The sequence below is a fragment of the Oryza brachyantha genome, chromosome 10, assembly GCF_000231095.2.
Source record: "Oryza brachyantha chromosome 10, ObraRS2, whole genome shotgun sequence".
In the NCBI taxonomy this organism is placed as follows: Eukaryota; Viridiplantae; Streptophyta; class Magnoliopsida; order Poales; family Poaceae; genus Oryza; species Oryza brachyantha.
Window position 1 is genome coordinate 604,728 of NC_023172.2, and position 27,583 is coordinate 632,310.

The 27,583-nt window shown below is 42.8% G+C and overlaps 3 protein-coding genes, 1 long non-coding RNA gene and 2 pseudogenes across 4 annotated transcripts; 4 read left to right on the forward strand and 2 right to left on the reverse strand.

The window, feature by feature from the left end:
- Positions 1-563: 563 nt before the first annotated feature.
- LOC102710905 (probable NAD(P)H-dependent oxidoreductase 1) lies at positions 564-2,505 on the forward strand. The gene is made up of 2 exons (XM_006661544.3): positions 564-1,318; positions 1,924-2,505. Exons 1-2 carry the CDS (start codon positions 569-571, stop codon positions 2,146-2,148), a joined length of 975 nt encoding a protein of 324 aa, XP_006661607.2. The 5' UTR covers positions 564-568; the 3' UTR covers positions 2,149-2,505.
- A 4,005-nt stretch (positions 2,506-6,510) lies between these two features.
- Positions 6,511-10,380, forward strand: LOC102711184 (probable NAD(P)H-dependent oxidoreductase 2). Its single transcript, XM_040528209.1, has 3 exons — positions 6,511-7,353; positions 8,183-8,207; positions 10,255-10,380. Exons 1-3 carry the CDS (start codon positions 6,511-6,513, stop codon positions 10,284-10,286), a joined length of 900 nt encoding a protein of 299 aa, XP_040384143.1. The 3' UTR covers positions 10,287-10,380.
- An 878-nt stretch (positions 10,381-11,258) lies between these two features.
- Positions 11,259-14,844, reverse strand: LOC121055596. Its single transcript, XR_005812642.1, has 3 exons — positions 14,757-14,844; positions 11,517-11,571; positions 11,259-11,421 (listed from the first exon to the last, which is right to left on the reverse strand). It is a non-coding gene; the product is annotated as an uncharacterized LOC121055596 (long non-coding RNA).
- On the forward strand, positions 13,867-16,503 carry LOC102712394 (annotated as a pseudogene).
- Positions 16,504-19,776: 3,273 nt separating this feature from the next.
- Positions 19,777-21,812, forward strand: LOC102711462 (annotated as a pseudogene).
- A 2,001-nt stretch (positions 21,813-23,813) lies between these two features.
- LOC102712666 (brassinosteroid LRR receptor kinase BRL2) lies at positions 23,814-27,472 on the reverse strand. Its single transcript, XM_040528210.1, has one exon. The coding sequence runs from the start codon at positions 27,470-27,472 to the stop codon at positions 24,071-24,073; it is 3,402 nt and encodes a 1,133-aa protein (XP_040384144.1). The 3' UTR covers positions 23,814-24,070.
- Positions 27,473-27,583: the final 111 nt, after the last annotated feature.

Genomic DNA, 27,583 nt, shown 5'->3' on the forward strand with positions numbered 1-27,583 from the left:
CTCAAGCAGAATACACATGCCATTCCTTATGGAAGTTTTATTATTATTCATATGGTGTCACGTAAGCGATAAAATATTTTATTGGTGATTGAAATAGATCATATGATAATTTTTTTTATTTTATTGTTTATATATGCAATACATGCAAGAGACTTGCAGTATGAGAAACAATTTATGCACGGTTTTATGGAGATATAAAATCTGTTCGTTACGAGTATTAGTAAGAACAAATTCCATTGAAAGTGACCTAAGCCATTATGGGTACGACATTCAATGCGTGTGCTGTGTTTGTTACGTTGCTGAATGCAGTCATACACTACCGTCCGTCTATTTGCCTATGTTTATGTCTATAAGCTAAAATTTAATTTTTATTTTGATGTTTTTATCGTAATTTTTTTTCAGCCGTGACTTTTAAATCGCTAAGAAGAACATTTAATCATAAATTATTTTTCATTCACAAATATGCCTTATCTATCGTCAGTGTATTCATGCACACATGCATAATTTTTTATAAATATGTATGGTATGTATGTACACAAAAACGTAGCTCACTCTCCAGCGCGGGGCCATGGCGAGCAACAGCTTCCCGAAGGTGCCGGCGAGCGCGCTGCTGCCGACCATGCCGCGCATCGGCATGGGCACGGCGGCGTTCCCTTTCACGTCCTCGGAGGAGACCACGGCGGCGCTGCTCCGCGCCATCGAGCTCGGCTACCGCCACTTCGACACGGCCAGGATATACGCCACCGAGGGGTGCGTCGGCGCGGCCGTGGCGGAGGCCGTCCGGCGTGGCCTCATCGCCTCCCGCGCCGACGTGTTCGTCACCTCCAAGCTCTGGTGCAGCGACGCCCACGCCGGCCGCGTGGTGCCGGCGGCGAGGGAGACGCTCCGCAACCTCGGGATGGAGTACGTCGACCTGTTCCTCGTCCACTGGCCGGTCAGCCTCACGCCGCCGGGGAAGTACGAGTACCCGTTCGCGAAGGAGGAGATCTCGCCGTCGTTCGACATGGAGGGCGTGTGGCGCGGCATGGAGGAGTGCCACCGGCTGGGCCTTGCGCGGGCCATCGGCGTCAGCAACTTCTCCGCCGAGAAGCTGGAGAAGCTTCTGTCGGTCGCCGTGGTGCGGCCGGCGGTGGAGCAGGTGGAGGTGAACCCGATGTGGCAGCAGAGGAAGCTGCGGGAGGTGTGCCGGCGGGAGGGCGTGCAGCTGTGCGGGTACTCGCCGCTGGGAGCGAAGGGCACGCCGTGGGGCAGCGCGGCGGTGATGGACTCCGACGTCCTCCATCAGATCGCCGGATCCAAGGGCAAGACGCTTGCTCAGGTACCTTCATTGTACTTCACTGCGTAAATACAAACCTATGCTTTGCTATGAAAAAACATGAATCATACGTATGCCATTATTGATTGAAACTTGTTTTTTAAGATAAAAAATAGAATAATACATTAGACTATTTTGAAACAATACAGTCAGTGGACGATAGATTTCGCTGTTACCGCTGTTACCTCCTATTAGAATAATATAGATACTTGTATGAAGACGCCATGTTTCATTTTTTTTCAAAAAATATTAGGACTGACTCTGATGTATTTTACTGGTAGTAAAATTTAATCTATACCGTTGATCTATTTTTATTAGACGGCTGCGATTAAATTATACTAACAACAATATTAGGTTCAGTACAAATTTGAAGGGGTAATATTGTCATTTTTATTGTGATCTTTATTAAAAAAACAAAATTACAAAATATTGCTAATTAAGTAATAACAAAGTAAAAAATACCCCTTTTCTATTGGTAGTGTAATACTACCAGTAAAATATATCAGAGAGTTGCCCAAAATATTAATAATTAAAGTATATATTTATATCACAAATTTTACCAAAAAAGCGTGATGTATTATATTTTTTAAAGTAATTTGATGCTGCAGATTTGCTTGAGGTGGTTGTACGAGCATGGTGATGTTTTGTTGGTGAAGACATACAATGAGAAGAGGATGAAGGAGAATCTTGAGATATTTGAGTGGGAGCTGAGTGAGCAAGAGAGGGAGAAGATCAGCCAGCTTCCCCAGCAAAGAGGTCTGCCTGGATTTCAGTTCATCTCTGATTTTGGCCCTTACAAGTGCGTTGAAGATCTGTGGGATGGGGACGTGTAGCAGCCTACTTAATTAGCTATATACATCAATAATAACTTGGCATTTGATTATCTTCCTTTGGTGAGAAATAATTAATGCCAATTGAGCGCTATATTGACGTGCTCCATTGTGATAATCAGTAATCTATTTCTATTCGATAAGTAAAATAACTTTGTACCATAATAATGTAACTTGCCGGTGTCGTTGACAGGTGTAATTAATAGTGCAAATCCCAGAGAAATCGTAATGGGAAACCATGGAGTGTGACCATATGAAATGTATCGGAGAAATGATTAATTATTTCGTTGTAGATGAACTCGGACAAAAACACTGTTTTTTTTTCCCGAAATTGCAGAAACAAATGAGGATCCTGTCACGAGTTGCTCACAAGTTGGACTCGTACGTATGTCCAGTATTGAGAATCAACGAGAGTCTCGAGCGACACGCGAGACACGTTTGATATAATTAAACTAATTGCATACAACTTCGCCGTTCATAATATATGGGAAAAAATTGCAAACAACTCCAAATGTTACGTTTTTTTTGAGATTCCCCTACAAAACGATTTTCTACAAATATCAATTCCTAATTCAACTTGCTTCGAAATTCGATCCCTCCTATCATCACTACAGGCACAATCTCATGATCCTTTTATGCATGTTCTTATGACCTAGCATATCTTTATGAGCAACTGCATTAGTCAAGTTTAGTTCGGTGAAAGCACAAGACATGACTTGAATGACAACAATGGCTACTCTCGGCCTATTTGTATTCGTACAAGCACGTGCGAGGGTCTACGGTCACAAGGATGTGTTTGTAGCAATAATAGGGGGCAATCTTAAATCAAACTAAATTAACAGTGGGTCTCGAGCTCAATAAGTTGACAAATGAGCCGAGCCGAGTTAGCTTGTTATTGTAACGTGCCAGGCCGAACCGAGCCAAGCCCCTAAATAAGAGCAATATAGTTTTTAATTATTGTTCGACACGTATGTACTTGTTACTTTGTTGGTCGAGAAATATAACACTTATTAGCTTTGGATACATCTCTAATCTTGGTTTTAATTTGAGCATTACATCATTAATTCACAATATGTCAACAACAAAAAAATTTACAAAAATAAATATTTCAAATACGAATTGAATGACTCCACTCAAGCCTCTGTTGGTTCAGTGGGATTTAATCCCTAACAAGAAAAACATATATATCCAGACAAATATTGATTGAGTAGATACGTCCAATGCTGTCTAAAACCTTCTTCCAATCGTTCTTTTGAGAAGTTGTGGAATAGATACAGCAAAACAAGAAAAAAAATGGTTCTCTCCCAATCGCTCGGTGAAGAAGTTGTGGAATTTTTACAGTAAAAACAAAACATTTGGTTCTCTCCGCATGTCGCCTTCCCTCAATCCCTCCTCACTTTGATGTCAAAGGAATTACTCACCTTTTCTCAGCGTAAAAAAATTCTCTTTGCCCGCTCTCTCTTCCCTCCTGGTGTAAAAAATAATAATTAATCCCATCATTCGTCTTTAGGTAAAATAATTACTCCTTCCCTAAAAAAAAAACTTCCTCATGCTTGGTTTTGTTGGCCGTAAAATAAATATTTTACACCATGACATATATATTTGAGTATTTGTTTACTTATAGATATTCTCATGAAATGGATCACATGCGTAAAAGAATTACACATAACACATTAGGCCACACAATGAGTCCTCATTTACAAATTTCTTAATCAGGTACTAGCATATTTTATTTATTTCTTAAAAAAGATACTAAGAGATCTCGTCTTGGTCAGACTTATATCTCGATCGCTTTGAACACAGCACAACAGCCTAGGCGGCTTTGGGCCCTAGATGTAAAAGGTGTATTTAATCATTGTGCAATATTGCATGCCTAGTAAATAAATAGTATTGCAATATAAAATACTAAAACTGAATTATTATTAGTGCTAATTAAGCAGATCAGCTCGCATGTGCTCTAAGGCTATTCTCCGTGGTACTTTTATTTAGCATTAATTAGGTGTCACGTCAGATATTTTAAAGATATGGTACGAATTTAATTAGGAAAGAGAATAGAACCTTTCATCCTAGTGAAAGGCTTGTGGTGTTATTTCCAAACAAATAAAAGTCAAATGAAAGTTTATTGAAGCCAAACCTTTCTCTCATGTAGATCTCGTGCGGGGTCTACCTTCTATTTTCCTCTATGTATATCAAATCTATGATACTGTAAAATAAAATAGACCACTGAGAGATGCCTTTTTATTTCATAGAAAAAACTAGAACGCTTAGAAACTATAACGAAAAGGGGCCACTCAGAATGGCCTAACTATCACATTGGTACTGACCAGATCAACATCGATACCTTCGTTACTACCCAATCCGTTTAAAGATACAAGCGCAATTAATGTGAGGAATATAGCCAATAGCTAGATCTAAAATTATCATTTTATCTATAGTTAATATCAATAGTTAAGAAAGGCCACCAACACACAAAGTGCTAGATGAGTAAAGTTGGGACTATATTTCTACCTTACGTCGAGTAGAGATAGCAACGGGGACGCATGACCCGAGACCCGATGGTTATTTACTCTATTAGAGTACGTGTATATGAACTAAATATATCACTCGTGGGTAAGCAATCGGACAAAAACCTTCACCCGATGAATACACACGTATGGAAACGTTCTTATGATCCCCATACCCGTTTACCCATGGGTAATAAATACCCACGAGTTTAAATGCACGTTATGGTCCAATATTAAATTTGCCTAGCCCAATTAACCAAAACTCTAGGTATTTAAACCATCCATATATTTTCACCACACTATATGAATATGTGATATCTTAAGTATTAGTGTCTACTGTAATATACTATATAAAAACTATGCACTTTAGATTCTTTTAAACTATTGTGGGTATATGAGTAACCCGACGGGTAAAGTTTAGCCAAGTGGGTATGGGTCTGGGAAAATCTTTCTACCCGTGACGGGTATGGATATTTTGATAGTATGAAATTTTGTTGGTGAGTATGGGTCTGGGGTACCAATATCCAATGGGTATTTACGCATTGCCTTCCCTAATGTCGAGTGTGCATGCTGCTACAAATTAGTAGCCAGCTTTTCCTTTGTTAACAATCTTTTTCATTCTTTCACCATATATACAACATGACTGTCCTTATAGGTTGCTGATGCTGCTCCTAAACATGTAGGATTAAACACACATCAAGCGAAAAACGAAAACTTAAATATGTGATGTTATGGGCGGTAGAAATGATATCATGAAACGGAGAGGAAGGTTACAATTGGTTAACAAAAGAACATAGACGCGTAAAAATTTATGTCTTATGACAAGGGCATCGCTGCCCTATCAGGGTACCTGCTCGCATGCGCGTCTGCACGATATTTAATGCGGTGCAGGCGCACGACTTGGTCTACCGCGAGGGCTGCACGTGTCCCCGGCCCTCTCCCATCGCAATAAATACGGTGGTTTAGTCCGTAGGCTATGTCCTCCTACCACATGGGCACCCACAGCACGTCTAGGGCATACCGCGGGGGTCGGGGGTGCCCCGACCCCATCCCTTGGCTGGCACTCGTGGATCCCAACCCCGGGGGCGCGCGTTCCCTGGGCCCGACCCCTTTCCCCTTGGGGTCTGGGAGTTTCTGGGACCATAGTTGCCATGTCCCAACCTCACGGGATACCCGAGACCCATATCTCCGACAACAATTAATGTCAAGAATATAGCCAATAGCTAGATCTAAAAATTATCATTTATCTATAGTTAATGTTAATAGTTTAGAAAGGCGACCAACACACAAAGTGCTAGATGAGTATGGTAAAATATTATTGGTTAGCGAAAAGTTGGGACTATATTTCTACCTTATGTGTCGAGTGTGCAGACTGCTATAAATTAGTAGCCAACTTTTCCCTTTGTTACCAATCTTTTTCTTCCTATCACCATATATACAACATGACTGTCATTATAGGTTGCTGATGCTGCTCCTAAACATGTAGGATTAAACACACATCAAGCGAAAAACGAAAACTTAAATATGTACATTGTGAGCGGTTGAGAAATGATATTATGAAACAGAGAGTAAGGTTACAATTGGTTAACAAAAGAACATAGATGCGTAAAATTTTTATGTCTTATGATAAGTTTTAATCTGTGAAATTAATGGCTATCAACTCCATCTTTTTGCTTGAGCTTATGTTTATAAGCCAAAACTTGAATTTGTAACCTTAAATGTGGAGTTCAGATTGCTAAGAATAAGTATATAAAAGTTTTACTTATAAATTATTTTTTTATTAAAAAACTAAACAGTATATTTTGGAAGGGAGCAGCAGTTGTTTCTGTGCAAGTGGTGCACTACCCACGTATTACGACCGATGGTGCAGCATGCAGCAGATCCACTCGTTTTTCTACAAATGAAGCCACACACCCCTCGTGGTCCGACCATCACACTCAGCAGAGGTAGCAGCACACTGCAAATGGGGAGCATCCCGGAGGTGCCGACGAGCGCGCTGCTGCCGACCATGCCGCGCATCGGCATGGGCACGGCGGCGTTCCCCTTCACGTCCTCGGAGGAGACCACGGCGGCGCTGCTCCGCGCCATCGAGCTCGGCTACCGCCACTTCGACACGGCCAGGCTATACGCCACCGAGGGCTGCGTCGGCGCGGCCGTGACCGAGGCCGTCCGGCGCGGCCTCATCGCCTCCCGCGCCGACGTGTTCGTCACCTCCAAGCTCTGGTGCAGCGACGCCCACGCCGGCCGCGTGGTGCCAGCGGCGAGGGAGACGCTCCGCAACCTCGGGATGGAGTACGTCGACCTGTTCCTCGTGCACTGGCCGGCGAGCGTGATGCCCGGGAAGTACGAGTTCCCGTTCCCCAAGGAGGAGATGGCGCCGTCGTTCGACATGGAGGGCGTGTGGCGTGGCATGGAGGAGTGCCATCGTCTCGGCCTCGCTCGCGCCATCGGCGTCAGCAACTTCTCCGCCGAGAAGCTGGAGCAGCTGCTGTCGCTCGCCGCCGTGCGGCCGGCGGTGAACCAGGTGGAGATGAACCCGATGTGGCAGCAGAGGAAGCTGCGGGAGGTGTGCCGGCGGGAGGGCGTGCAGCTGTGCGGGTACTCGCCGCTGGGAGCGAAGGGCACGCCGTGGGGCAGCCCGGCGGTGATGGACTCCGACGTCCTCCATCAGATCGCCGGATCCAAAGGCAAGACGCTTGCTCAGGTAATTTAGTTCATACTATGCAATATATGTGCATTGTAATACGTCTATAATTTTAGAGTTTTTTTACTATACTTAAAAAGCGTTTCGAGGTAAAAAAAATTAGTGTAAAATTTTAGAGCTTTTATAGGATCCTTAAAAAGTATCATTCAAAGTACCATATTTTTAATAGAAAAAAATTAGGCTGTATTATAAGGCACTAAAATTTTGCACTAAAATTATTTTTATCTCAAAACACATTTCACAGATGATAAAAGACTCAAAATTATGGTAAGGTACATCATACCTCAAGTACTAAATTGGGTACATTTGAAGGATGCTAAAAAATTTATATAATTAATGATGAACTGCACAAAGTACAGTGGACTATAGATAAAAAAAGAGAATTTTTAATGAAACTACTATAATTCTTCCTTTTCTATAATCAATAATTTTTAAGTGACGTGTGATGGAAAGAGGACAAATGACTCGGCTTTAAGCAGTAGATATATGTAGCACTATGGTTTCACCTGCCAAATTCAATTAAAAGTTCAGTTCAGTTAGATAAATCAATCAATCTTGCATTATTGCGGAAAAATTAATATATTGATCTTTTAGAAAACATATTTGGAGAATAGACCATGCCAAAAATTAATTGCAAAAATAAACCATCATCTCAGCGTCATCTAGATTGGCACTGAGATATATGGCATTGAGCCTACGGTTTATTTTTTAATTAGTATTTAGCAGGATCTATTCTCCAAATATGTTTTTAAAAGGGTCAATGTATCAAATTTTCGGGCATTTATTGCTGGTAGTGCAATTACACCAATTGTCATGGTATGTTTTGCAGGAGCTTGTCTCCGAGCATCCAAACGGTAAATTTCGTTCCTTCCAAATTAGGTGACTATCTTCCAAAATAAGTGACTATAAGTGACCATCTTGATAAAAAAAAATTGTATGTCAAAACAAGTTATTAGTTAGTACCGTAAGATGTTTAACTTTTTTGGTTGTAACGTTTGACCATTCGTCTTATTAAAAAATTTAGTACAAATATAAAAAATAACAAGTCGTGCTTAAATTTTTTGAATGATATTTTCATAATTCTTTGAATAAGACGAATAATCAAACATTGCAAGAAAAAAGTCAAACATCTTATATTATAAAACGGATTATAAAACGGATGGAGTATTACTCTATAATTTAGAAGACAAGAAAACTAGAGAAAGCAAGGATATACACAACTATTGCACCTGTTGGAAATAACGTTGGCACATCTTTCCATCGCTAGTACGAAATATGGCCATGAAGATTATTTTTACTCAACTACTAAATTATCTAAAATTAGTCAACGGATAGTGCGAGTACTAACTTTAAAAATCTGAAAAGACTGATTAATTAGTATGATTTTCTAAATCAACTTTACTTATATATTTTTAAAAACTATATATATTTTAAAAAACTGTTTTTTTATTTTAATAAGCGTGCACACAGTAAATAAATAAATAAAAGATGGTAGACACGAACACGTGCGACTTGACGGGAAACTATTTTAAGCTCTTTAGGTGACGTCCCTTCGTCTATTGCATGCCATAGTCACCAAAAAATATAAAAAAAATTATGAAGATAGATTAATATGTGATATATTACTACATAAACATGCAAGTTAAAATATGACTTCTATAATTCATACAAAAAATAACAAATATACAATTGTGAGTATATGTATATTATTCACAGTTTAATTTATTATTTTTGTTATGGATTATAGAAGTCATATCTTAACTTGCATGTTTGTATAGTGATATATCACATATTAATCTATCTTCATAAAAAATTATATTTTTTATGACTATTTGAATGATATGCAATAGATGAGAAGCCGACTAAGGGATGGCCCCCGAAGAGTTTAGAATGCATGCTCCGGCTGTACGAGAAGCATGAGTGGCTGTCGTCAAGGATAGGATGGTCCTTAAATCAATCAGTAGGTTGTGCGATTTGCGTCTGAAAAATTTACGGACAACGTTACAAATCGATATGGGGCTATCTTCAGAGGTTGGTATCAACTTTGATACTGCCAGACACTTGTGACACTTGTTGTTTGTATCTAGTATCTTTTTCGACCTATTTTAAAAATAACATTTTGAACAGTTCATTTGTAAAATATGTTTTATAGAGGCCTAAGATGCAGATATTACACCTACGGCTATGTGACTCGACATGGCATCTTCATTTTGTAATAATTCTAGTCTTTTTCTTATGGTTTTTAACCATTTCATAAATTCTTATCGTAGATTATTTATCAGGTTTTGCACATGCATTTTCCAAAGTGATAAATGATGTAATTTTTAAAAAAAGTTTATGTACAGAAGTTTATCATCAAATATTTATAGAGTAAATTTTTAATTTTATTATAGTCTAATACTTTATACTATTAAATAGCTATAAAAATTTAAATAATATTTCATCTTTTGTTTTTTATGGAGCAAACCAACACATCCTTACGATATGGCAAGGTCTGACATGATTGTTCACAAGAGAGCCATTACATAGATGAAGCCTGAACATATACTGAAGCCCAATCAACATGGTGCTTAGTCTGTTTTGAAGCCCAATCTATATTGGGCCTAGCCCATTTTACATGAAAATTTGTAGCACGGGATGCTCCACTGAATTGTCCCATTATTCAAGGGACAGTATTAGTATGGGCTTACAAACTAAATAAGTTAACTAACTAGATAGTGGGCATGTGACTTATTCCTAGAAAATTCAATAAATATTCTAGTTGTCTTTATCAATATTAGATAACAATGGATCAAAAGTGTTCAAAACTGATCAGAAGTTAAGAGCTTAAATGAACATAAAATAGTCAATATATATATAGACCATGTAAATAAATGTTTCAATATTCAATTTGTGATGCAGATTTGCTTGAGATGGATGTACGAGCAGGGTGATGTTCTGTTGGTGAAGACATACAACGAGAAGAGGATGAAGGAGAATCTTGAGATATTTGAGTGGGAGCTGAGTGAGCAAGAGAGGGAGAAGATCAGCCAGCTTCCCCAGCAAAGAGGTCTGCCTGGATTGCAGTTCATTTCTGATTATGGGCCTTACAAGTGCGTTGAAGATCTGTGGGATGGGGACGTGTAGCAGCCTACTTATTTATATAAATCAATAATCATATATATCCTGAGGATATATATAGCTTGATTATTCAGAATAATTTTCCATTCAGTTTAAAATGTCTTTCTCCCAGTAAAAAAAAAAGATAACGCAAATAGGGCACCGTATGTACTCGATTTTTCATCGTGTTTGTATTCCATAATTATGAACCTATTCTATAATAAACTGTTTAGGATTTTCTGTATTTAGCTGACTAATGTGAAAATTTAAAGCAATCTGTTGAAAAGGGTTGTGCCGGCGAGGTAAAAAAGGCCGGCACAACAGGTCTAGTGCTCTGTGCACACAGGCCGCGTCGTGTCGGCTTGAATAAGACACTTTACAACCTTGGGATGGATAGACTTGCATCACTTATGGAGCCGATGCCGTCCTTGATATCCAGCTTACAATGCGGTAACCGCGGGTAATGCAAAAACATCGACGAATTCGATCTCCAAAGTTTTAAATTTAAAATTCACAGGAGGGATGGTTTTGTCACCGTTTTGTAACGGTAAAAGAACTGTTTAGTCACAGTTGCCACGTGGTTTTCGATGAATCAAGAAACGATTAAAAATCCACGGTAGAAACGGTGCGTAGTTTGAAGTGAAAAGCCGATTGGTATAGTAAGTAGAAGAGTGAGTATGAAAATATGCTAACACATAAAGTCACATGATGATCTCATTTCAGTTTTCTCAATGGAACTTTTCTATCTTAATTGAATTTAGTTTGATCCCTTGCGAGATTTTAGTTATGGCCCAATGGGGCTGCAATGGATCAAACCATGGGAATTTCACCTGGTTGGATGAAGTGTTGACCGGTGGGCTTATGGTTCCTTAGTAGGTCTATCACTGCCTGGGTCACGCTTCATGGTGGCCAGAACGGACGGCCCTAGCTTCTTCCTGCCTCAGTACGACTGGCCACTGACATATGGATCTTATAATCAAAACAAAGTTAACCATACCTATCAGAGGGGATAAATGGTCGGTAGAACCAAAACGCAAAAATCTTTAGCGGAAATAAAAGATTACCTTTAGTTACGTCGTTCCTATGCCGCCGATCAGATCGTCAGAATCCAGAAAATCACTAGTAGAAAAAAGCAGAAGACATAGATTGAATGATCTGAATTTTATTTCATCAACTGGTATTTACAAAGCACACCAACAGCAATCCTCTCAAAATTATCGATCTAGAATCAACAACTATTCTCTAATTTTCTAATTCTAAATCTCACAAAAGGAACACCGAGGACATACCCCTCGATGCTTATTTATATCAAAAAAAGTTCTATCTGTTAATCAAATGGGCTAGGCCCAATTAAGGTTAATTAAAATTCTACTAGCCCATAATGAATGATAGAGACAATAATACCACCTTGGAGAATTAAAGTGGAGAACATCAACTTAAATAGAGAGGTAGAAGAGACTCTCTGTTGACTGGTTGAAACGATAGGAAGGCCGCGACGCGCGCGCGCCGGCCGGCCCGGTCCGGGACGTGGCGCGTCATCGGCGTCGGCTCATCTGGCCGCTGCGTCCGCCCCTTCCTTTTTGCAACGGCTGGTAATTTAAGGAAAGAATATGTTTTCCTGAGTTCTTGCACTTGGTTCTGATCGCTTGCGCGCGCGCACAAGTGATCAGAACGAGCAAGCCTCCGGAACCTCTCTCACCAGAGTAGCTGCACGGGTAGGCGGGTGCTAAGGTTTTTGGGGAGTGCATTCGCACGACTACTTGGATCATTCCACCATGTCGATTGACGGAGACAACAACGGAAGCGGGAGCTGTGGCGTGCACGGCGGCGGCAACGGCGGGAACGGCGGCGGCAACGGAAACAACATCAACGGAGACAGTGCTGCCTCAAATACCAGTGGAGGACATTTCTCAGGTATACCATGCTCCTTACTGTTTTAGAGTGCATGTTAGCAATATTTTCATTGCTACATGTATATAAAATGGATGTTTATGTTTATTACAGATTAAGCAAGCTACTAGATGTTCTATTCATATATTTTAAATTATCCCCTAGGAATGGCATGCATACTGTTATATGATTTTGAATTAAAATATGTCGAAATGTGATCATATTTCGAACAATATCTCTAACTATAAATATAACTCTTATCCTAGTAGAACTCCTCTCTCTAAAATTATCACCAATTAGAATCCCACTTTCCAAAATCAAGCCTATGTGCTACAGTACCCGCAGGCGCCAGAGTATCCATGGCGCTACAGTAATCCGACTGCTACCGTGATCCGCATGCTACAGTACCTGTCTATGATTACTGTACCAGCTCTTTTTCCTTTTCCTCGTCCAATTTTGATCTGATTTACTTTGCAATTTTCTCGGTGCTTACGCACACAATATGTGAAGCCCGTTATACATCTATCTCCACACGGTATCAATCTACCATGTGTCCCCTCGTATTCAACATCGTTACCCGGCATTCTTGATCATCCAGACCTTAGTTTCTCCCTGAGCCTAGTTATGATCCCACCGCTGTTGATCGATATTGACATTTAAGGATCACGACTCTAGTCTAACCATGTCATACGGCATCCTGACCATCCAGAATTCAGTTCCTCTCTAAATCTAGTCATGGTCCTCACAATTGACTACAATTGACTTCAAATCACCTGTGCATATAGAGACAAACCAACCGTTTCCAGACACAAATATTACAATCTGACTCATGTTAGTTACACACATCGACACCAACATCACAATTGTTTCTAAACCAAATTCTATCAATTTAAGTCAATTGTTTATCACAAAATATTGATCATATCTATGATCTTATGGGAGTGTGTTTGGAACCTTAATAAAAAAATATTTAGGCTAGAGCAGTACGAGTGGAATCGTGAAGTTTGAGCTTGCTGACTTGTCCTTCAGATATGGTAAATTTTGTTTGATTAGATTGTATTTTGTAGAAGCAAAAGTACGTATATGAAATCTGTCTTGTGATCACTCGAGCGGATCAGAAATCTGAGCTGACCGAACGAGAAGATGTGCTGACCATGCATCACTCCGGCCGGCAGTATACAGGAGAATATATTCCAGAGAGCAAAAGACTTGTAGCTAGGCTTTTTCGTTGAAAATTAAGTTGAAATATTAGTGATTAGTTCAAACAGATGTCATGTTGCAGAAACTAGGTGCACTTGAAGTGACTGCCAGCCCTGTTTCTCGTGGGCCGTCGCATCTTATTTGCAAAACAACCACTAACACATATAGCATCAAAAACTAATTAATGTTCTGAGACTTTCAGCTAGTACGTACAAAATGTGATGTGGTCTGACAATGCAGCTAGCTAGCGACGTGAGTTGACTGTGGACGATACATATATAGCGATGTCTCACTCTGTATCGATCGATCTCGTCAAGCTAGGTAGCTAGCGAGCCCGGCCGGCGTTCCAATGGCAACTGACGGTGGTGGTGCTCCGGCGAGGAGGATGCCGCCGGTGCCGGAGGCGGCGCTGCGCTCCGGCAAGGCGATGCCACGGGTGGGCATGGGCACGGCGACGTTCCCGCTGGGCGAGCCGGAGCCGGCCGTGGTGAGGGAGGCCGTCCTGCGCGGCATCGAGGCCGGCTACCGCCACTTCGACACGGCGGCGCTGTACGGCACGGAGGGCGCGGTAGGGGAGGCCGTGTGGGAGGCGGTGCGTGCCGGCACGGTGGCGTCCAGGGACGAGCTCTACATCACGTCCAAGCTGTGGATCTCCGACGCACACCCCGGCCGGGTCGTGCCGGCGCTCAGGAGGACGCTCCGGTAAGCATGCACCACCTCGCTAGGTACCTCCAGTTTTAACGGTACTTATTTGCATATACTTCGTTTAATAATAAGATGACAAGGCGAGAGTTAATTATCTCGATAGTTGATTTAGACACATGTTTAGATCTTAAAAAAGTCTCTAGGACTTATTTGAAAAAGTTTCACTTCTTCTAAACAGGAGAGACCTTTTTTAGGATTTTTTTATAGTCCCTTAAAAATCAGTAGTCTTTTGGGAGGGACTTTTACAGATTTTTTCTTCCTCTTTCCACACGTTGCCTCTCTTCTCTCCCCTCAGCCGACGCCCACCCAAGCTCCCGACGTGCACCGTCCCGCCCGCTCGCCTTCTCGATGGCACCGCCCCAACCCCTGCCCGCTCGCCGGCCGGCGCCGCCGCCGCCGCCCGCTCGCCCCCTCTTCTCCCCTCTCCCGACGCATGCTGTCCCCGTCTTAAACTTAACCTTTAAAAAACATTCTACAGAAACCTCAAAATGGAGTAGATCGAGCTGTACCTGATTCACTTTCCGGTGAGCCTGGGAGTTCCGGAAGGGCCTCCATCGTTTGCGTATGCCAAAGAGGACCTCGTGGTGATGGACATGGAGGGCGTGTGGAAGGAGATGGAGGAGTGCCACAGGCTGGGGCTCACCAAAGCCATTGGCGTCAGCAACTTCACCTGCAAGAAGCTTGACACCCTACTCTCATTTGCATCCATCCCTCCTGTAGTCAATCAGGTAATTCATAATTTATACCAGAGTTTTACTTTCATCCTTCCTTTTGTATCTCAAGATACCGGTATCTTGCGGTACCAAATCGTTTCTGATCGTTGGATAAACAGTGCATATCCTACTTAGCTAGATCTAAGGGTGAGGAACGATTTAGTACCGCGAGATACCGGTATCTCGAGGTACAAAAGGAAGGATGTGAGTAAAACTCTTTATACAAACATAATTAGTAATTCAAAACTTTTAAACACACATATATATACTTATGCGTATGGGCGTTAATTTCTATATTGTGATATATTGGGAGTGTATATATATATGTATGCAGGTTGAGGTAAACGCCTATTGCCGACAAGACAAACTGAGTACTGCAAGGAGAAAGGGATCCAGGTGTGTGGCTACTCTCCTTTGGGGGCAAATGGAACTTCATGGGGCAGCAACGCTGTCATGGATTGTCCTCTTCTCAAGAAGATTGCTTTGCAGAGCGGCAAGACGGTTGCTCAGGTACACATATTGCTGCAGTATGTATTAGGCTGTGTTTAGTTTGCAAAAATAAATATTTTTGCAATCACATCTAACGTTTGATCGAATATCGGAACAAGTTTTCAGACATGAATGAAAAAATAAATTTTACGGCTTGCCTAGAAACCGTGAGACAAATATTTTAAGCCTAATTAATCCGTCATTAGCACATGTGGGTTACTGTAGCACTTAGAGCTAATCATGCACTAATTAGACTCAAAAGATTCGTCTCACGATTTTTTCCATAACTATGCAATTAGTTTTTGATTTTATCTATGTTTAATGGTTCATTTAGGTGTCAAAGATTCGATCTGTTCCATATCTGCATAACAAATTTAGCATGTTGTAATGTAAAATTCAATAGCCAAGATCGAGTATCTGGAACCTAGTTAGGTTAATAGATATATGTGTGTTGTGGGTGAATCTGTGGTAGTGAATAGCATATATATATACCTATCCATGAAAGATTTTTTTTTTCAAATAAGCAACTATAATGTGCATATGTATATGATGCTTAACTATATGTATATGAAAAAAAATTCAAAATTGTAGGTATGCCTAAGGTGGGTGTATGAGCAAGGCGATTGTGTAATCGTCAAGAGCTTCAACGAGAGGAGGATGAGAGAGAACCTGGAAATCTTTGATTGGGAACTCAGTGATAGCGATTGCCAGGAGATAAGCAAGCTGCCGGAATGGAGGGGTTGCCGTGATTTCTACGTCCACGAGTCTGGTCCATACAAAACCACCCATGAATTTTGGGATGGCGAGATTACTGGTGAAGCACAAATTACCGTTCAATGTGGGTCTCGTCGTTTATGAGCTCATATGTTAGTGATATAAGTATCTCTGACTTAAAGTCAGAGAATCCCGGTCCGATATCTCCTGCATTAATTCTTGGTCCAACATATACTCTTGTATTCCTCTTATTTCCTGATGCGTATGTTTATGTCTCCTTTGTGTGTGTTATTATTTAATGGAACCAATCTCTATCTAGTATTGTATCAATTTAACAGTAATTAATAGGCTTTCTTCTTAGAATAATCTGTATAGTTCTTTTTAGCGTTTGATTATGTATGAATAACTAAAGGTCACTCTGTATTGTAATAGATGGTATAATACATGTCCTTAAAATGGCCATGAAAAACTTCTAGAAAACTCTACAATAGTACAATACACTATTAAATCTTAAATTTTAATCGACACAAGTTGAAAGGATATAAATATCAATACGTATAACTACTAAAACTCCGTTAGGTGATACTATATGCATGCATGACTGTTTTATTGAACATAGGGGGTGATAATGATATATTTGCAAATAAAAAATAAGAATAAAACTTTTATATATATGTTCTTAGCAATCTAAAAGACAAGGCTAAAACAAATAACTATAATAAAAAAATAAATCTACTCTAAATTTAAGGTTTAAAATTTAAATTTTGGCTTATATAAGGAAAAGTGAAAATATGGGGTTGATAATCATTTATAGTGATTTTTCCTGTGAACTTCAATTTTGATTATCCAAGTACTTCAGTGTCAAATTAATGATCAGATATTTTTATTTTTTTCTTAGAATTTTTCTTAGTTTATTTGAGATGGCACGTGGTGGCTTAAAAATGCTCTACATAGCATTTAATGGGCATTATAGTATTGGAAAATTTACACCCATGTCATTATGATTTTGAAAAATTAGAGATATATCATTCGTATCTTACTGACATGTGAGGCACATATAAATTAATGACACGTGGGTCAGAATGATAAATCTCCAATCTAGCAAAATTATAATGGCAGTCTTGTAATTTTCCCTATGCTATTTCACATCACGCTATTGAAAAGGGTAGGGTTCATGTCCAAATGGTATACTTTTCACATATGAAAAATATGGGCAATATATATATATATATATATATATATTGAATAATATTTTAATTTTTAATGAAAAATGCAAAAATGGATACATACCCCCTCCATTTTTATATTATTAGTCATTTTAGATTTATCTTAAGTCAAACATTTTTAAATTTGACAATGTTTCAGAAAAACATATCAATATTTTAATCACAAGGTAATTTAAGTGACTAGTGCATGTGATGGTTGCTAAACTAAAAGATTAAGAATTATGGTTCAAAATCCCTTTACTCTCTCTGCATCGTGAATAAATTTCATGCGTCTTGGTTAATACACCAATTAGTATATCCGAAGATGCATAAGCATTTGTGTATTAGTTAATACGTACACCAATTGGTTTATGCATTAATCAAAAGAATCAAATACATATTGCACTAAGAAATACTATACTCATTCCAAAATATAGACATTTTTAAGTTATTTAACATACAGTAAGGAGATATTAAAAAGATTCATATTTAGTTACTTCAATGATCAATTTGAAATTTTGAATTGGTTAAATTCTCTTTCTAAGCATCCGATTGGCTCTATAATCATTGTAATAATTGAAGTAATGAAAATCAATGGATAAAGGCTTATATTGTAATACAAAATTTAAATCGATCGTAAAAATACTTATATTTTGAAATGGGACGAGCATCAGCCATGCATGCGTCGGTGTGATGCAGGTATTTGCATTTTAAATACAAGGTTAATATGTTATGTTTTTCATGGCATTAAGGCCAATTAAAGACCAATTTTATTGCTAGTTCGTCTATGTCTCGTAAGTGCATCTAGTATATAAGCACATAGGAGAGATGCAAAGGAAGATGACACAATAATAGAAAAGAAACATGCGTACTTTTGTTCTTTAATCATGGGTGCTTTTGCGAGTAAAGAGACGCGGTTCCATCACCATTGATTTTAATGGGTATCTTTATCATTTTCTTAAGTAGAGAGAGATAAATTAGTCTTTTTTTTATTTGCTAACCGGGCCGACGTAGCAGGACCATCCGTGCGGCCAAGAAAGAAAGAAACAAAGGGAACGCAGCTGTAAAACAACTCAGATGAGAGCAGGAAATCGTGTTGATTGATTGTGCGCTGAAACACGCTGTTTAGATGTGTATATATACGCATGTGGAGACATCGGTTTAGAGTCCTAATTACAAGGGATTAGTTTTCTATCTTCTATCTATCTGAACCAACAGTCATCCGTGCATATCTGTTCTCGTACGATGACAAGATAATTAATCTAACAAGCTGGTGGGATCGACAGAGAACGCACGCAGCAGAGAAGAACACGCGCAGCTGGTGGGATCACGTCCAATCGGCGGCCAGCCCTCCGCCGCACCCCGGCCCTTCGCCGCTCGCCGGCGCCGCCTTCATCCACAAGTGGGCCCTCTGTCGCCGGCCTCGTCTCCCATCCGTCTCCATCGGATCCGCCTCCATCCCTTATCCCCACTTAGTGCTATACCCTTCAAACACTCGCAAATTACAATAACATCACAATAATTTTTACCCATATTACTCTTTAACTACACTACTACCTGATTTAATCACCACACTATTAACCTATGTTAGTCTTAATAGAAGACTCACATACAAGGTGTTGACATGGCACAAGGTAGACATATTTGTTTTTTTTTTTAGCTTGTCATGTGTACCACTAGCTTGAGAAATGAGAAGATGAGACAAGAACTCAAGGCAGCCACACGCGCGTGATCAATATACTCGTATATCAATATATCACCATCATCTTTCTCTGACCTCTTTTTCATAGCATAAGATTTTTCTAGTTTTATTTTAGATACAGTGAATGCTAATATATATATATATATATATATATTGATCATCAATAAATATAAAGAAGACTAAAAAATACTCCCACCATCCCTAAATATTTAACACCGTTGACTTTTTGATATATGCTTCACCGTTTGTTTTGTTCATTTTTTAGGAAATATATAAAGCTATATATATATGCATAAAAGTATATTTAATAATAAATTAAATTAAATTAAATTAATTAATAATTATATAAATTTATTAAATAAAACGATAGTTAAATACGTAAAAAAAATCAATAACCTCAATCATTTAGTAACAGAGAAGTACTACTTACGAAATCAAACGGTTATCTCACTCACTCTAATCATCCTCTTCACTTCACCTCTTTCTCTTTATCTGTCAATCACTTCCATTCCTCTCGCCAACCCGTCTGTAGCACTAACAGTTATAGCTCTAACTCGATTATTTTCTAATAATTGTTGTACCTCACGAGTTACATTAATTTGTTTATCGTCAGCGTCTCGACTCTTAGACTACCAAAGCGTTATAAATATAAGTTAACTTGCTCGATAATTTGATCGATATCTTTGCTTTGCTCGCGCCACCGTTCATGGCCGGCCCTGGTGCGGCGGATGCAGCGGCGACGAGGATACCGGAGGCGCCGCTGAGCTCGGGCAAGCCGATGCCCCGCGTCGCCATGGGCACCGCGTCGTTCCCGTTCGACGCGCCGCAGCTGCCGGCCGCCGTCAGGGACGCCGTGCTGCGAGCAATCGAGGCCGGCTACCGGCACTTCGACACGGCGGCGGTGTACGGCACCGAGGCGCCGCTCTGGGAGGCCGCCTCGGGGCCGTGCGCTCCGGCATGGTCGCGTCGCGGGACGAGCTCTACATCACTTCCAAGCTGTCGCCCGCCCACGCGCACCCCGGCCACGTCGTGCCGGCGCTCAGGGCAACACTCCGGTGACCATGCAGCCATGCAACTGCACCATGAAATCTAGATAGATAGCTACAGCTTAATTATTTTGTTAATTGAACTGCAGGAACCTGCAGATGGAGTACATCGACATGTACCTCATTCACTGGCCACTGAGCCTGGATGTGCCACCAGCGCCGCCATCGCCGGTGTACAGCAAGGGGGACATTGTGATGATGGACATGGAAGGGGTGTGGAAGGAGATGGAGGAGTGCCACAGGCTAGGTCTCGCCAAAGCCATTGGTGTCAGCAATTTCACCTGCAAGAAGCTTGGCACCTTGCTCTCCTTTGCAACCATCCCTCCTGCAGCCAATCAGGTTAATTTCAATATGTTGTACAAAATATTAGCACATATGCTTCATCCCAATTTGTCTAATACATTTACATATAAATATACTCAAATTAATCACAAAAAATTCGCAGGTTGAGATAAACCCCAATTGCCGGCAGAACAAACTTAGGGAGTTCTGTAAGGAGAGAAATGTGCAGCTATGTGCCTACTCTCCTTTAGGAGCAAGTGGCACTATATGGGGCAGCAATGCCGTCCTCAACTGCCCTCTTCTCAGACAAATCGCCTTGGAGAGGGGCAAAACGGTTGCCCAGGTAAGTACACATCTTATTATTAAAATTTTTTAACTTTTCGTCACTCTTACATATTACTGGGCAACAGATTTATCATTCTCCTCTCGCAAGCATTGTGAGAGCTATTAAACGTTTCCGGTAAAAAGTGGCAAAACTTAAAAACCCCATTTTACACGAGATTGGTCATAATTCTTAAGAAAAAATTTAAGACACGGTAGGCCGTTACATATTTTCTATCTAGCGTAAAACTTGATATCTCATATATTTAGTATCTAGAGGTATATACGAAAATGTTAGCATAAAATTTTGCTACCTCCAAGCACTTTCTCAAGTATCACAAAATTTATTTTATTATAATATAAAGTTTGTAGTTGGTAAGATGGATGACATGTTAAAGTGTAAAGACTACCAGGGTTACCCAATAGTATAAATTTTATAAAAGAGATAAAGAACCGTATTTAAAAGATGGATGATATGTTGAGCTTTAGGAATTCTAATGTGTGCATCGATTATGTATAATCGAAATTGTAGGTATGCCTGAGGTGGGTATATGAGCAAGGCGATTGTGTGATCGTAAAGAGCTTCAACGAGAGGAGGTTGAGAGAGAACCTCGAAATCTTTGATTGGGAGCTCACCGATGGTGATCGCCAAGCGATAAGCGGCCTCCCAGAATGGAGGGGATGTCGTGATTTCTATGTCCACGAATCTGGTCCATACAAAACCGTTGAAGAGTTTTGGGATGGTGAGATTACTGGCCAGCAACTGAAGATTTAATTGTGTTCTTGGTCAAGAACAATTAATGATTTGTGTTCTTTGTCCAACATACTAATGTTGCTCATGATGATGCATTGATTATGTGCTTTAGCTTTATACTGTAGTGATTAGAGTAAGTACAACAGCAGACTATAAGCCAGCTATAAATATATTTTAAGGAAATAAGAGAGCAGAGAGATCAGAGCAGGGAGCTATAGATTTGTAGTCAGCTGTAGCACGGACTCCAAGACACAATATATGTATGACATGTGGGACATGGCAGTATATGTTTTATAGGTAACTATTGTATAAATTGACTATTGAATTAACTATATACGATTTGAAGCTAATAGTTGGCTATAGTATTGAACTTTCTCTTATTTCAGGATATATCGTCACCTGATGTGTGGTATCGTTCGTTTCAAATAATGTTTTGTATTTTCTGATATATTACTTCAAATTAAGTCTTTACAACTGAAGTGTTTTCGTGTAGTCTATTTGAACAAGTCCTTTATTTTTTATGTGTTCCATAATCATCTGTGTTGTACTTATTTTCCTAAAAAATATGTGTTTTTCTATTTCTATATTATTTTCTAATCATGCGTTTCATAGGAACCATTGCTTTTGCTGAGTTGTCAAATGATCATTTCCTCAAATCAGTGCCAAGTTGATTCAGACATGTCTGTACGTCCGTTCAATTTGTCGAATGGCTGAGGAAATTTGTCTTCTTAACCAAACCTGACTTAATCATTCATGAATAGCTAACGAGATCAGATGATCTGGATGCAACATTTTCAGAAATGTAGTTCAGTAACTGTTTAGAATATGTTTAATCATTTATCTTATTCAACAAACTTACATAATTGTTATTTATTTTAGAGTGGGTTGTACTTGGGCTACATTTTATTAGCTACTCCTTCCGTTCCAAAACAAATCAACTTTTCATTTTTTAGATACAATGTTTAACTCTTCGTCTTATTAAAAAAAATTTACGATTAATAATTTTATTTTTATTAGATGATAAAACATAAATAGTACTTTATGTGTGACTAATTTTTTAAAAATTTCTTGAATTTTTTTTAAATAAGACGGATGGTCAAATGCTCGACACAAAAACCAAAAAGTTGGTTTTTTTTGGGACGGAGGAAGTAAGTTTCACTTTGAAGTACCCTAAAACATATCTTTTCTATTTGAATTGGATAAATTTGTTGTTGTCGTAACTTCAACCACCCCAAACAACTTTTAATATATATATCAGTGACCTTAATTAAACACATCGGTTCGGGTATACCGACAAACTTTCTAACCAACCATATATAGTCTATATATATTTGCTTGAGGGGAAGCTATGTATGGCTAGAAGTTGGAGTTGCATGGTCCAAACCGGTTAAATAACAAATTTATTCGGTCCAAAACGAAAAGATGGGTACAATAGTGGTCCCAAGTGAAACATAGGTAATAAAAGATAACTCAATCTACAATTTACTCTTTATGTTGAGTAAATTGTATCCACAGTATACAAACTTATGAAGTGTGTGCAAATTAGTAAACCAACGTAAATAATAGATATTTTCCAAACAACAATTTATATGATGTGTGCATACTAACGCAAAAACAGCCCATGCTAATAAGAAATTAAGCAAATTGTATCTAGATAAATATATTTCTACAAGTAACTTGATTGATTGGTACATTATAGCTAGTACCGTTGTTTCCCTAAAAAGATTGCAGCATTATCGTCACAGATCTGAAAAAAAAATTATAAGTAAATTTCAAAGCTTTTGTTAACCATGGTAAATAAATAATGCAAGAACCGTATGATCTCAGGGAATTAATAGTTTAGAAACATGTTTCCTTTGCTCTTGTCATCATTACCAATTTTTGGACAATTGATTTAAGAAAATAATAATTATCTTGTGTGGTTGAACTCCAATTCCACACCACAAGAAGCTCTCATATTAATGGTAATATGGTTCTATAATTCCCTATTTATTGTCACAACAAATAAAGCAATGCATTGTTTTCAATCATCTTGTGGCACGTCATTAGTATAACTATAACAACAGTACGTGTGCATAGTTAATTATGGTTTACACGAACTAGATAAGTTATCATACTGAAATGAGCATTGTACAAGTTGGTGTATCTATCTCACAAGTTCATGTATCGTCGGTGTAGAACTAATTATATCTTACATTTTTTCCATTAGTGCACAATTATTTAATAAAACGAATAGTCAAATATACACTAAAAAGTCTATCGTATCGTTTATTAAAATATAAAGAGATGGAGTATATATCATCCAGTGGTGGAGCCACCTCCTAGGCATGTTGGGCTTGGGCAACTGCCTGAGCTCCGTCATCGGTATTTTTATTATATTTATGTCATAACATATGTAAACAAATTATATATGGATAGTACACGTACCTAATCGCCCGTGCTACAAAATGTCACTGGCTCCGGCACTGATGTCATCATCCAAAACATTCTGGATTTGTTTGTGAATTGTGATCATGACATACAAAGTAGTAGTACCGTAGGTCGATTAATCAATCACAAGCTCTCTGCAGAAATCAATTTATGGGGAGAAATTAATACTACACTGCCGTTGCGTCGCCGGCGTTGGAAGCAGCAGCGGCAGTCGGCGGCGGTGGCGCGTCGAGCTCCCTCAGCATGGCTACCACCTGCAGCATGTTGGGCCGCTTCGACGGGAAGTCGTCCACGCACTGCAGCGCCATCTCCAGGAACCTCGCCATCTCGCTGTTCGTCTCGCCGCCGTCGTCCGCCGCCTTCACGAGCACCGGGTCGAGCACCTCCTTCCCGGCGCCCTCCCTGACCTTCATCTTGACCCACCCGACGAGGTTGGTGTCCCCGAAGTCCTCCTTGTCGGTGGGCCGGCGGCCGGTGAGCAGCTCGAGGAGCACGACGCCGAAGGAGTAGACGTCCCCCTTGACGGTGCAGCGGAAGCTCTGGTAGTACTCCGGCGGCACGTACCCCGGCGTGCCGGCGAGCGTGCTGACGCTGAGGTGCGTGTCCAGCGCGCTGATGAGGCGCGCCATGCCGAAGTCGGCGACGCGGGCCTCCATGTCGCCGTCGAGGAGCACGTTGCTGGACTTCATGTCGCGGTGGATGATGTGCGGGATGCAGTTGTGGTGGAGGAAGCACAGCCCCCTCGCCGCGCCGCGCGCCACCTTCTTCCGCTGCTCCCACGACAGCGACGCTCCGCCTCCGCCGTCGCCGCCGCCGTGCAGCGTGTCCTCCAGGCTGCCGTGGCTCATGAACTCGTACACCAGCAGCCGCTCCTCGCCGATCTTGCAGTAGCCGAGGAGCGGGACCAGGTTCTTGTGCTTGATCTTGCCGAGCGTCTCCATCTCCGCCATGAACTCGCGGTCGCCCTGGTAGCTCAGGTGGATCAGCTTCTTGATCGCCACGCACGACCCGTCCTTGAGCGTCGCCTTGAACACCTCGCCGAACCCACCGGAGCCGATCAGGCTGGCGGCGGAGAACCCATTGGTCGCCTCGATCAGCTGCGTGAAGGTCAGCTTCCGGAGCTGCCGCTGGAACGTCGCCACGTTGATGCTCAGCGCCTCCTTCTCCGCCTTGCCCAGCTTCCACGTCGTCGCCGTCCGCGTCCCGTCCTGCAGGCTGCTCAGCATCATCGCCTCGCGCACCTCTCGCCGCCGCGCCCGCGCCGCCACCGCCCATATCGCCCCCGCGCACGCCAGCCCGGCGGAGACCAGCACGGCGAGGATCACCCCGTTGGCCCACGTCGCCACGGCGCGCCGCGGGGGCGCCTCGGTCGACGCTGCGGCGGCGAGGCCCGACATGGTCGCCGTCGGCAGCCTGTCGCTGCAGGGCTGCAGAGGCATGCCGCACAGCCCCGGGTTGCCGGCGTACTGGCTCGCCGGCAGCGTGCTGAGCTGCCCCCGCTGCGGGATCTCGCCGGAGAGGTTGTTGTCGGAGACGTCGATCTGCACGAGGAAGGAGAGGTTGGAGAACGAGTCCGGGATGCCGCCCTGCAGCCTGTTGCGTGACACGTCGAACACCCCGAGGTTGCGGAGGCGGCCGAGCGACGCCGGGATCTCGCCGGTGAGGTTGTTCCGCGCCAGGTCGAGCACCTGGAGCACCACCATGTCGCCGAACTCGTCGGGGATGACGCCGTCGAGGCTGTTGTACGACAGGTCCAGGTACTCCAGCGTCTGGTACCGCGTCCACCCGCTCACCGCCGCGCCGGAGTAGAGCCGCGTGAAGTCGCAGCTCTTGAGCGTTGGCACCTGCATCAGCCGCTCCGGCCGGATTCCGGCGAACTCCAGCAGCCCACCGACGCCCTTGCAAGAGTTGCCGACGTTGCGGACGAACGCGAGCGTGTTCCCGGACAGGATGCCGCTCAGCGGCGTCGACCCGAGCTGGCGGCCGAGGCGGCGCGGGATCTCGCCGGTGAGCCGGTTGCTGTTGAGGTCCAGCCACATCAGGCTACTGCAGTTGCCGAGCTCCTTGGGAATCCCGCCGGTGAGGCTGTTGTTCGCCAGCTGCAGCACGGCGAGCCGGGACAGCCGGCCGAACTCCGGCCGGATCGTGCCGGTGATCTGGTTGCTCGTCAGAGACACCCACTCGAGGCCGGTGCAGTTGAAGAGCTCGACGGGGATGTCGCCGCCGACGAAGTTGTTGTTCAGGATCAGCGTGCGGAGATTCCGGCATTGTCCCAGCTCTGCCGGAATCCGGCCGTCGAGGCCATTGAACCACATGACCAGCTTCTCTAGGACGCGGAGCCGGCCAAGCTCCGGCGGGATCGGGCCGCGCAGGTAGTTGATGCTGAAGTCGACCACCCGCAGCCGCGAGCAGTTGGACAGCCCCGGCGGGATCGTGCCGGTGACGAGGTTGTCCGGCAGCCGGAGCTCTTCCAGCGCCGCGCCGGGCGAGCAGAGCTCGGCCGGGAGCGCTCCGGAGATCTTGTTGCTGCTCAGGTCGGCGACGCGGAGGTTCTTGCAGTACGCAATGGTCGCCGGAAGCGAGCCGGAGATGAAGTTATTGCTGAGCAGGAGGCTCTCCACCGCCGTAAGGTTGCCGAGCACGGCGGCCGGGATCGCGCCGGACACGTTGTTGTTGGCGACGTCGAGCAGCCGGAGCGCGTGGCACGACGACAGCGACTCCGGGATGGAGCCGGAGATGTTGTTGCTCGAGACCCTGAGAACACGCAGCGACGCGCACGCGTTCCCGAGGCCGGCGGGGATCGCGCCGGTGAGGTGGTTCGACGAGACGTCGAACACCTCGAGGCCGGCGATGGCGCCGACGGACTCCGGTATCGCTCCGGCGAAGCCGTTGTACGACAGGTTGAGCGTCTTGAGGCCCGCGCAGCCGGACAGCGACGGCGGGATGACGCCGGTGAAGTGGTTGCCGGACAGGTCGAGGAGAGTCAGCGTCCCAGGGAACGACACGCCGGAGATGTCGCCGGACATGTTGTTGCCCGACACGTCGAACGACCGGATGCTCGGCGAGCTGGCCAGCATCGTCCCCGGCAGCTCGCCGGTGAGGTTGTTCCTCGCGAGATTGACATCAGTGAGGTTGGGGCAGCACGCCAGAAAGCCGTCGGGGAGCCGGCCGGCGAGGCCGCCGTCAGAGAGGTCGAGCTGCAGCAGCGCGCGGGGGAGCTTAACCAAGTCACCGGCGTCAGCACGCAGCTCGCCATTGCCGGAGAGGTTCAACCTGCACAGCGTGTCAATGCCAGAGAAAGCACCAAACTCCACACGCCCAGCGAGGCCGCCGCCAGCGAGGTCGAGCTCCGTCACCCTGCCCTCGCCGTTGCACGTCACACCACGCCAGCTACATGGACCATTAATACTAGGGACCTTCCAAGAAGAGAGGACTCCACTAGGATCCTTCCGGACGAACACCTTGAAGCGGAGGAGCGCCTCCGCATCGGTTTCCGCCACCACCGGCGGCACGATCACCGATGATGACACGCAGATTAAGGAGAAGAGGAGAGCGATGAGCATGTCCATCTGGCATGTGGCTGCAGGGAGAAAATGAGAATGGAGAAGAGTGAGTGAGTGCAGTGAGAGCAAGTGTTTGTTGCCACAGTCTGAAACGGTAATCTGATCAGTGGTTTACAG

Excerpts from the sequence above, each read along its gene's own strand:
- LOC102710905 (XM_006661544.3), top strand. The coding sequence starts at position 569 with ATGGCGAGCAACAGCTTCCCGAAGGTGCCGGCGAGCGCGCTGCTGCCG. Across the intron at positions 1,319-1,923 it reads AGGGCAAGACGCTTGCTCAG|ATTTGCTTGAGGTGGTTGTA; the intron begins GTACCTTCATTG and ends TTGATGCTGCAG.
- LOC102711184 (XM_040528209.1), top strand. The coding sequence starts at position 6,511 with ATGGTGCAGCATGCAGCAGATCCACTCGTTTTTCTACAAATGAAGCCA. Across the intron at positions 7,354-8,182 it reads AAGGCAAGACGCTTGCTCAG|GAGCTTGTCTCCGAGCATCC; the intron begins GTAATTTAGTTC and ends TATGTTTTGCAG. Across the intron at positions 8,208-10,254 it reads TGTCTCCGAGCATCCAAACG|ATTTGCTTGAGATGGATGTA; the intron begins GTAAATTTCGTT and ends TTTGTGATGCAG.
- LOC102712666 (XM_040528210.1), bottom strand. The coding sequence starts at position 27,472 with ATGGACATGCTCATCGCTCTCCTCTTCTCCTTAATCTGCGTGTCATCA.